Raw genomic sequence first — 11,789 nt, forward strand, 5'->3', positions numbered from 1 at the left:
AAACTACGTTGGGATCTGTTTACAGAGAAAGAAAACCAAACATGGATCTCTACTCCTAATGGACGAGTTGGTGAATCGTCTCCGTGGTTTATTTTCGCTGTTTTTTTTGTCTCTCCTTCCACCACCCCTCCTCCCTGGTTCGCGGTTTATTTTCGCTGATTTTTTCGTCTCTCCTCCCATCACCCCTCCCACCCTGATCCATCGGTTTATTTTTCTCTCCACTCTTTATTACAACCAGAACTTTCCTAACGTATAACAAATCACGGATCTAACTTCCTTAAATTATGCAAATCAATCGATTTCTTTTATTGGTTCAATTTGTCTTACGAAACAAATAACAGATTTTCAGGAAACAAATAATACATTTTAATCTAACTTTCTTAAATTATGCAAATCAACCGATTCCTTTTATTGGTTCAATTTGTCTTAGGAAACAAATAATAGATTTTCAGGAAATAAATAATACATTTTAATCTAACTTCCTTAAATTATGTAAATCAATCGATTCCTTTTATTGGTTTAATTTGTCTTAGGAAACAAATAAGAGATTTTCAGGAAACAAATAATACATTTTAATCTAACTTTTCTAACTTATCTAAATCAATTGATTTCTCTTATTAGTGAAATTTGTTTTAGGAAACAAATAACATACACGTCACAACTTTCCTCCCAATAAATAGTTTCTTAACATTTGCAAACTTTCCTAATCAGACACGTCACAAACGGGCAGGTACTGATATCACGTCACCAAACAATAAAACCCCTCCCACCCTGGTCCGCGGTTTATTTTCGCTGGGTTTTTTCGTCTCTCCTCCCATCACCCTCTCCTACCCTGGTCCATCGGTTTATTTTTCTCTCCACTCTTTATTACAACCAGAACTTTCCCAACGTATAACAAATCACGGATCTAACTTCCTTAAATTATGCAAATCAATCGATTCCTTTTATTGGTTCAATTTGTCTTAGGAAACAAATAACAGATTTTCAGGAAACAAATAATACATTTTAATCTAACTTCCTTAAATTATGCAAATCAATCGATTCCTTTTATTGGTTCAATTTGTCTTAGGAAACAAATAACATATTTTCAGGAAACAAATAACATATTTTCAGGAAACAAATAATATATTTTAATCTAACTTTTCTAACTTATCTAAATCAGTCGATTTCTCTAATTAGTGAAATTTGTTTTAGAAAACAAATAACAGACACGTCACAACTTTCCTCCCAATAAATAGTTTCTTAACATTTGCAAACTTTCCTAATCAGACACGTCACAAACAGGCAGGTACTGATATCACGTTACCAAACAATAAAACCCCATTTGCATAGAAATCAGTTCAAAAATCCTAACTTTCTTAAATTTTACCTTTCCTTGATAACAACCAATATTTCCTATGTTTTCCACCTATTGAAGGAAATCACCCCTCCATCGATATTAGCATTTTTTGAACTGAGATCTCCAGGTTATGATTTTTTTTGCGATTCTTTCCAATTGTGACCTCTCCTTCCACTTCGGCTCCTTCTCGCATAAACACCTCCACCACAGCCAGGTGACATCGCCCCAGACCTCCTGCCTCTCCACACCTTCTCCGCCACCTCCTTCTCGTACTCCATTAACAATCCCTCCGCCACATTTGTCCACGGCGGTGTCGAGGGCATGGCGCAATAGCGTACCAGCGATAGAGCAGCGCATAGCAGCAGGAAGCAACACGCAGAAGGCGAGGCGATCGGCCGACGGTGGAGGGCAGAGATGCGGCCGGCGTGGCTGAGGGGGCGGCCGGCAGAAGATGGCCACGACTAGAGGCGGCGCGAGGCAGGGGCGCGACAGCGTGGCGAGCAAAGGGATAGGCGGCAGCAGACGGGGCGAGCGTAGCCAGCGAGAGTGTGGCGCGCGAGCAGGGTGTGTGTCGCGCGGGGCACAGTGGTGCGGTGGCTGCGGCAAGCGCGAAGGCAGTGACGGGCGCGACCGACGCGGTGTAGCACGGGCGTGGGCATGAAGAGGGAGTGGCCCCGCGGGCGCGGAAGAAGAGCGACAGACTCTGGCGTGGACGTGCATAGGAGCGGGCATGTGCCACGGGGTCAATCCGAGGAGCTCGGTGGCTACCCCTGCAATGGCCATGGCGGACGATGGTTCTCAGCCACGGCGAAATACCTAACGAGAGGAAACGAGAGGGGAAACAGGGAAAAGGCAAAAGGAGATCATGACGGTGTCAATGGCGCCCTAGGGGAAGACATGGGAGCTCGGGGCGGCGCGGATCGAACGGCAATGTCGTGGTGGCCCAAGGTTGAGGAAGACGGCAACGACGTCGATGCGGGGGTGCTGGACTTGATCTCGTTGGCGCAGATGAAGTAGCGAAGGCGTTCGGAGCTCCTCGACAAGCTCCTAGCCCGCAGGGAGGGCAGTGGCCATGTGGACGGGGTCGGTCATGGTCGCCGTGGCGTCTGACTTCGTCCAGATCGACGGGATCGAGCGAGCGAGGAGGAGAAGTGGATTTGGGAGGGGGCGTCGAGGAGGAGTGAGGCCATGGGGGCAGGGAAGGAAGGGCGTCACCCTTATCCATTCCCCTTCGATGCTAGCGAGGTGGTCGGGAGGGAGCCCGGCTCCGTAGCGACGCGGCTCGGGGAACAGGAGAAGACGACCACGTGGGGACTGGACCGCTGAGCTGGTTCGATGGCAAGGCCGGGGGGCAGGGCAAATCCCCTTTTACATCGTCCTTTTGGTTTTTCAATGTATTCTAATATGTTTCTCCTTTTTAACACCGTTTTCTATTTATTCTTATCAACTAAATGATCTCTACTCCTAATGTCTCAGTTGGTAGTCTCTATTCTGGGTTTATTTTCGTCCCACCTCCCGAGTGAGGGAAAGGGGGAGAGAGAATGAGAAAGAGGGAGGGAGAGGATGTGTGTGTGAGAAATTGATGGTAAAAAAATCATCAATGTCACTTAATATGTATGAAAATATTAAATGTAATATTAACATAATTGATATTAAACTTTTAAAGTTAATGTGGCCCTGTTGCAACGCACGGGCGTTTTTTAGTAACGGTAAGAGGTTACATTGTAATGGGATACCAGACAAAAAACTGGGAACCAAACACCTCCAATAAAAAGCTAAAATCCTGCCGTCCTGGTTTTTGCAAAAGGTCCGCACGAGCTGGATGCCGCACGTTTTTAATCCAACGGATCGCAACGTTTCAGGGCGAGCGAAGCATCTGCGTCGATGACATGTGGGCCCGATTGAAACTGCAACAGATCCGAGATCATGATTGCATGGCTATTAATTAGTTGGTGATTTGCGCGACGGCACCGGTGGGATTTTCGCAGGGAGCGTTTAGTGGGAGGTTGTCGCCGCGATTTCCGCAGGGAGCGTTTAGTGGGAGGTTGCCATGATTTTTGGGCGAGGTAGCCCATTTTCTTTCTTGCCGTTGTACTGTTTTAACGGTAAACAAATGATGTTAATGACAAGATTCGAACCCAAGTCAGCTATGTGAGACAAAGAGGCACTGACCACTACGCTACCACAACATTTGATGCACATCTAAACTACACATTTTAATTGTACGCTATACAGACAACAATTATCTTTAGATTTGATCTTGATTGCTAAAAACAGAGCGAAGCATCTACCTTAGTCAATTCAGAAATTTAAAGCTATCGTCGAGACTCTGTACCTACACAAATGTTGATCCAAGCAAGATTGTTGAAATATACCCTTAGTAATGGTGATGTAAATCGCATGGTAATTTAATTGACGTAGTCATAACAAACTAGTATAAATACCGAGGTTACTTTGACTTGGGAGATTTTCTATTTTTTATTTTTATGTAATCAGGTGATGATGATGATTCGTAAGAAATAATCTTAGATCAAGGAAAACAATGTTCAATCAATTATGAAAACAATGCTTCAGCATGTACTTGATTTGGGAGGAGTTGAGTAGATTGGGAGTGTCCACGGCCTGTCCTCTCCCGCACCAAAATTTTGAAGAGTGGCTGCACCATCTCACAACATAGCTACTATGCGTAATAGTAACCAAGGTTATTTTGTAGTTATCGAACTAGATGTATTATAGTTACCAACATGGTTACTATGTAGTTATTGGTCTAGATGTAATAAAATTATCAACATGGTTAATTTTTGTAGTTATCAGGCTACATATGGAATAATACACCCTTCAATAACTTATGCATAAATAACATGATAATTTACACACCATAAATCTCATAACTTTGATTCAGGACAAAAAGTTGAAGACATCCCCTACAACTTCCGTGTAAATAGCATGATAATTTACACACCATAAACCTGATAACTCATGCACAAACACGGTGATAACTTCACCCAGGGAGAAAAAGTTGAAGACATCCCCTACGGCTTCTGCGTAAATATCATGATAATTTACACATTATAAACCTGATAACTCATGCACACATAGTGATAACTTTGACCCAAGAGAAAAGTTGAAGACATCCCATACAACTTGTGCGTAAATAGCATTGATATTTTACACATCATAAACCTGATAACTCATGCACAAACACAGACATAACTTTGACCCAGGAGAAAAAGTTGAAGACATCCCCTACAGCTTCTGCGTAAATAGCATGATAATTTACACACCATAAACCTGATAACTCATGCACAAACACAGTGATAACTTTGATACAGGAGAAAAAATTGAAGACACCCCCCTACAGCTTCTGCGTAAATAGCATGATATTTTACACACCATAAACCTGATAACTCATGCGCAAACACGGTGATAACTTTGATCTAGGAGAAAAAGTTGAAGACATCCTCCTACAGGCTACAACTTCTGTGTAAATAGCATGATATTTCACACACCACAAACCTGATAACTCATGCGCAAACAACATGATAACTTTGATCCGGGGAGGAGCTGTTTAAAAACATCACTGATAACTTCCATTTAAATAGTGTGGTACTATAAAGCACCGTATATGTGATAACTTATGCGTAAATATCATGGTAACATTGGTCGGGGGTGGTGGGAGGGGAGGGAGTTGTTTGAAAACATACCCCCCCTGATAACTTCGTACGCACCGTGGACTTGATAACTTATTTACAAACACCGTGATAACTTTGATCGTAGGGAGGAAGTTGTTTGGAAACATACCCTCGATAACTTATGTTGTTTTTGTCCATGAGTTATTAGGTTCGTGGCGTATAAATTACCATGCTTTTTACGAAAAAGTTATTGAGGTGTGTTACAACATTTTTTTCTCTAGGTCAAGTTATCGTGATATTTGTGTGTGAGTTATCAGGTTCGGAGCTTATAAATTACCATGCTCTTTACGGAGAAAGTTATGGAAGTGTGTTACAACAATTTTTTTTCCTGGGGTTAAATTTTCCTTGGTGTTTGTGCCCAAGTTGCCAGGTCTGTGTTGCACATAATTACCAGGTCTATGGTGCAAAAATTATCATGTTATTACACATAAGTTACCGAGGTATGTCAACAACTTTTTTTAGTTAAAGTTACCACAATGTACTTTAGAAAAAAGAATTACCACTATGTTGTATATACTAACAAAGTAGCTGACTATCTAGAAAAACAAAACAAAATATAGTACAAAAGGGGGGAAATCGGTAAAAAAGAAAAGAAAGAAAATGGTTTATTTTTCTCATGGTCGCGACACGTACAGGTATAAATATTATCCTACCTCATTATAGATCGAAATTAAGCAAGGTTAGCTGGTTACACACATCTATGGTGAACCATAGGTAGTGGGTTCGACTCCCACTTCTTACCAGATATGTTGTTTAAAGTCCGACTGAGAGGATGTTAGTCGTGTCCATATTTGTATATAATATGAGCTCAGACTTTGTCGCCACCGGCCGCGGAGGCGGGAGTGGGAGTGGGCGCTGCGGGGGCAGCGGCCGCGGTGGCCATGGCGCCGATGGTGTCTTCAAGGGCGCTCTCAAAGACGAAGATCTTTTCCGTGGGCTTCGCGGGAACTAATGCGGTGTAGATCTTCTTGACGGCAGATTCGAGGGCGGGGACGAACTTGTAGTCCTTGTATGCATCGCCCATGGTCTCCTTGATGGCCTTGCTGAAGGCGGAGTCGAAGACGGTGGACTTGTCCTCGGCCGGGGCAGCATCGGCAGCGGTGGCTGCAGTCCTGAAGGCGGTGTCGATCTGGTCAATGGCCTTGAGCTCGCCAGCAGGGCTCGCCCCCTTGACTTCCTCGCGGGCGGGCTTGATGGCGTGGACCTCAAGGATGCCAGCAATGATGCGGAGCGACTCGCCAAAGATGGCCACGAAAGAGTCATACTGGGCCTCCGGGGTAGTGCCCTGGGCGTTCATGGCGGCCGCCACCTGAGCGAAGATGACCCTAGTGCTCATACTGGCGTTGGCGCTGGACGCGTTGGCTAACCCTTCGAGTGTCCAGTTGCCAAAGTTGTTGACGAAGGTGGTCTGGAAATACTTGGGCTTGTCCGCTGGAGGGACTACGGCTGCCGTCGCCACGGCCGCCTTGAAGGCTTTGTTGGCCTGCTCAATTATCTTCTGCTCCTCGGTCGTGGCCTTGGGTTGTGCCCCGGCCGGGGCTTGGCCGGCTTCGGCAGCGTACGAGATGGCTGGCCCGGCCACGAGGGCGACCGCCACGAAGAGCGCCATTGTGCACTGCTGCACTGCCATTGTTGCTGCTTTTGTCTTGCGTTGGTTGGTTTGCACAATACATAGAAGGAGAGATTGTGGTGTGGTGTGAGGATGAAGGAGCTTAGCTCTATATATACATCTGTATGGTGAGAGGCTCGCAGAGATTACCATGCCCAAATTAGCAATCTCCTCCTGTCCTCTCCCTTTTTAGCCAAGCTAATTATACTCATGAGCTCGTCATCCCACAAACCAACAATTAGATCGCTAAATACTAGTTGACCTCGTGGGGTATTACCTTCCCGTCCGAACTAGATAGGAACCTCTCCCCTCTACCAATCCTCCAAATATATCCACCCTTGAATGATGGAAGACCAAACATGATGTTGTGGCCACGTAAATGATGGACCTTTCTTAGGGGTAGATTGTAACAGATCATACTTATATTAGGGTAGTACTTGGTGTTTAAAATTCTTGGACATAACAAATTAGGGGTGGTTATCAATCTCGAACATTGCTTGGCAAGCATTGCAAGCCTAAAAAAATGTAATCTATAAAGCCTTTACCTCCCTCACTTTTAGGAAAGCAAAGTGTCCACCAAGCGAGCCAGTCCATCTTTTTATTATCCTCCTCATCTCGCCACCAAAACTGAGCAATAATGTCATTAATTTCTTTGCAAATTCCTTTAGTTAAATGGAACACAGAGATGGCTAACTAAATTATAGCTTGAGTTGTGGCCTTTAGTAAGATCTCCTTCCCTCCAATGGAATAATTGCTTCTCAACCAATCCTTTCAACCCTTGTTTATATCTATACAAGCTACTGAATTAGGAAATTTGTGTTAATCATATTGCTATAATAGCTGCATTGTCAGGATAAAATCAGGTCAATAAGAAAGGCACATCTGACCATGCTAGGGAACCACTGCCGGTCATTCCCATGCGTCATTGTCCGTTGGGTTCGCCTAAATGATGCCAGCTGGCCGATGCACAGCCAGCACATTGCAAATGTTCGCTGGTTTGCCTAGGTGAGTTTTTTCTTTCATTTTGTTTTGAACCGAGCCATTTGGATTGAACCGAGCCATTTGAATTGAAGATTAAGTGGTTGAGGGAGATGCTCTTATAGGACTCATCGTCATCCGAAGAGGAAGAAGATGATGAGAACTTTGAAACTGTTCTTGGCATGATTTTCAATGACGATATTAAACGACCGAGGATCATAGTTTGGCAACACACAAATTAACCGTGATAGAGAAGAGGGACATGCCAAGATCACGAGAGACTACTTTGATCCAAATCCAACCTATCTGGAGAAGTACTTTTGCCGGCGCTTTCGGGTGCACACAAGTCTTTTTTTGACCATTGCAAAAGTTGTTGAGAAGTATGATGACTAGTTCAAACTTCAAAGAAATGCATGCGAAAAGATGAGTGCAAGCCCTCGAATGAAGTGCATTGTGGCTGTTCGAGTTTTGGCATATGGTTGTTCGACCAATGCAATTGACGACTATATCCGCATTGGTGAATACACAATCTTGGAGATCATTGATACGCCTCCAACATATCTATAATTTTTGATTGTTCCATGCTATTAAAGTATCAATCTTGGATACTTATTATGTAATTATATGCAATTATATATCATTTTTGAGACTAACCTATTAACCTAGTGCCCAATGCCAGTTGCTATTTTTGCATGTTTTTGGCTTTTCAAAAAATTAGTACCAAACGGAGTCCAAACGCTACGAAAAAAAATCTGGACCAGAAGGGACCCTAGAAGCTTTGGGAGAAGACCTGAAGTGTCACGAGACAACGATAAGCCTGCCAGGTGCACCCCGGGGGAGGGGGTGCCCCAGGCTTGTGGGCCCCTCATGGCGCCTCTTGACCTAATTCCAACGCTAGTAAATTTCCATATATTCCTAATACATCGGTGAGCCACCCAAAAACACTTTTTTCGCCGCCGCAAGTTTCTGTTCCTTTGAGATCCCATCCGGAGGCCTTCTCTGGTACTCTACCCGAGGGAGTCCTGGATTAGGGGGTCTCTGGACAGCCGGACTATCTCCATTGGCCGGACTGTTAGACTATGAAGATAGAAGATTGAAGACTTCGTCTCGTGTCCGGATGGGACTCTACTTGGCGTGGAAGGCAAGCAAGGCAATACGGATATGGACATCTCCTCCTTTGTAACCGACCTTATGTAACCCTAAACCCTCTCCGGTGTCTATATAAACCGAAGGGTTTTAGTCCGTAGGACAACAACCACAATATACAATCATACCATAGGCTAGCTTCTAGGGTTTAGCCTCTCTGATCTCGTGGTAGATCTACTCTTGTACTACCCATATCATCAATATTAATCAAGTAGGACGTAGGATTTTACCTCCATCAGGAGGGCCCAAACCTGGGTAAAACATTGTGCCCCTGCCTCCTGTTACCATCCAGCCTAGACGCATAGTTCGGGACCCCCTACCCGAGATCCGACGGTTTTGACACCGACACTGCCGAAGGGGGAATCAACCATGGAGGGCTTCTACATAATCTTTGCTGCCCTTCCGATGATGCGTGAGTAGTTTACCATAGATCCGCGGGTCCATAGCTAGTAGCTAGATGGCATCTTCTCTCTCTTTGATCTTCAATACAATGTTCTCCTAGATGTTCTTGGAGTTCTATTTGATGTAATCTTGTTTTGAAGTGTTTTTGTTGGGATCTGATGAATTGTGGGTTTATGGTTAGATTATTCATGAATATTATTTGAGCCTTTTTAGAATTCTTATATGCATGATTATTATAGAATTGTATTTCTCTCTGATCTGTAGATTTGGTTTGGCCAACTAGATTGATTTATATTGCAATGGGAAAGATGCTTTGTGATTTGTTCGATCGTGCGGTGCTCAATCCCAGTGACAGAAACATACATGCCATGTTTGTGTATCGTTGCCATTAAGGATAAAATGATGGGGTTTATTCATATTGATTGAGTTTACTTAATCTAGATCGTGTCATCTTGCTTAATACATTACTCCATTCTTTATGAACTTAATACTCTAGATGCATGCTGGATAGCGGTCGATGTGTGGAGTAATAGTAGTAGTGTAGGCATGAGTCGGTCTACTTGCCTCGGACGTGATACCTACATACATGATCATTGCATCGAATATCGTTATAACTACGCACTTTTCTACCAATTGCCCAACATTGTTTACCCACCGTATGCTATGTTTAAGAGAGAAACCTCTAGTGAAAACTATGGCCCCGGGTCTATCTTTATCATATATTGAAATCCAAAAATACTTTGTTGCAATTTATTTATTTTTATTTTGTGTTTATGTTTATCTACCTACCATTATTAGACTTGATCCTTGCAATTAACCGCCAAGGGATTGACAACCCCTTGTTTGCGTTGGTTGCAAGTATTTGTTCTTTTGTGTGTAGGTGTTATTCATGAGGTCTTGTGTGATTCTCCTACTGGATTGATGACCTTGGTTCTTAACTGAGGGAAATATTTATCTCGACTGTACTACATCATCCTTTCCTCTTCAAAAAAATCTCAACGCAGCTCACAAGTAGTAGGAAGAATTTGTGGCGCCGTTGCTGGGGAGACATAACCAAAACTTATCAAGTACCACACACAAACTTTCATCTCCTTACATTTACATTATTTTCCATTTGCCTCTCGATTTCATCTCCCCCACTTCTTAAATGTTTTCACAAAAACACATAAATATTTTCCATTTTCCTTTTTGCTTGTTGCTACTTGTGAGTTGTATTGGGTTTTTCCTCAAAGAGGAGAAGATGATGCAGTACAGTAGAGATAAGTATTTCCCTCAGATATGAAACTAAGGTTATCAATCCAGTAGGAGAATCACACAACAACTCGTTAGCAGCACCTGCACACAAAATAACAAATCCTTGCACCCAACGCGAACAAGGGATATTAAATTCTACGGTGATAGATAGATAAATAGATCGAAAAAATACAAAATAAATTAAATAAGGTTGCAGCAAGGTATTTTTAGGATTTTCAATATATGATAGAAGTAGACCCGGGGGCCATAGTTTTCACTAGAGACTTCTCTCTTGAAAATAGCATACGATGGGTAAACAAATTACTGTTGGGCAATTGATAGAAAAGAAAATAATCATGAAGATATCCAAGGCAATGATCATATATATAGGCATCATGTCCGATACAAGTAGACCAAAATGATTCTGCATCTACTACTATTACTCCACACATCGATTTCTATCCAGCATGCATCTAGAGTATTAAGTTCATAAAGAACAGAGTACCGCCTTAAGCAACATGACATGACATAGACAAGATAAACTCACGCATAAGTAAACCCCATCTTTTTACCCTTAATATCAATGATACATACGTGTCATGTCCCCTTCTATCACTGGGATTGAGCACCGCAAGATCGAACCAATTAGAAAGCACCTCTTCTCATTGCAAGATAAATCAATCTAGTTTGCAAAACCAAATCAATAGACCGGAGAAGAAATAGGAAGCTATAAGAATCATGCATACAAGAGTTTAGATAAAAATCAAATAATATTCATGGATAATCTGATGATAAACTCACAACTCATCGGATCCCAACAAACACATCGCAAGAAAGAATTACATCGGATAGAACTCCAAGAACATCAAGGAGAACATTGTATTGAAAACATCGAGAGAGAAGAAGCCATCTAGCTACTAACTATGGACTCATAGGTTTGTGGTAAACTACTCATGCATCATCAAAAGGGCATCAAGGTTGATGTAGAGCCCCTCCGTGATCAATTGCACCGCCGGAGGCCTCTAGATGGGATCTCACGAGAACAGAAACTTGTGGCGGCGAAAAGTATTTCGAGGTGCTCTTTGATCTGAGGGTAATTTTTGGGTATTTATAGAGGTTGAACTAGGTCAAGACGCTTCACGAGGGCCCCACAAGCCTATGGGGCGACCCCCGGGGCATGCCCCACGAGCTTCTCGCTCCCTCGTAGGTCTTCTGGTATTCCTCGAACCTTCTAGGATTTCTTCTGGTCCAGAAAAAAATATGAAGTTTTTTCTTCGTTTGGACTCTGTTTGATATTGATTTCCTAAAAAGTCAAAAACAGGCAAAAAACAGTAACTGGCTCTGCGCACTAAGTTAGTAGGTCAGTCCCAATAAATAATATAAAGTTGCT

At 43.0% G+C, this 11,789-nt stretch overlaps 1 protein-coding gene across 1 annotated transcript; it reads right to left on the reverse strand.

Annotated features, from left to right (window-relative positions):
• Positions 1-5,617: 5,617 nt before the first annotated feature.
• Positions 5,618-6,708, reverse strand: LOC119288619 (pollen allergen KBG 41-like). The gene has a single exon (XM_037568207.1). It carries the CDS (start codon positions 6,659-6,661, stop codon positions 5,840-5,842), a length of 822 nt encoding a protein of 273 aa, XP_037424104.1. The 5' UTR covers positions 6,662-6,708; the 3' UTR covers positions 5,618-5,839.
• Between the last annotated feature and the right edge of the window lie 5,081 nt (positions 6,709-11,789).

Source organism: Triticum dicoccoides, chromosome 4A (assembly GCF_002162155.2).
Source record: "Triticum dicoccoides isolate Atlit2015 ecotype Zavitan chromosome 4A, WEW_v2.0, whole genome shotgun sequence".
Taxonomy (NCBI): Eukaryota; Viridiplantae; Streptophyta; class Magnoliopsida; order Poales; family Poaceae; genus Triticum; species Triticum dicoccoides.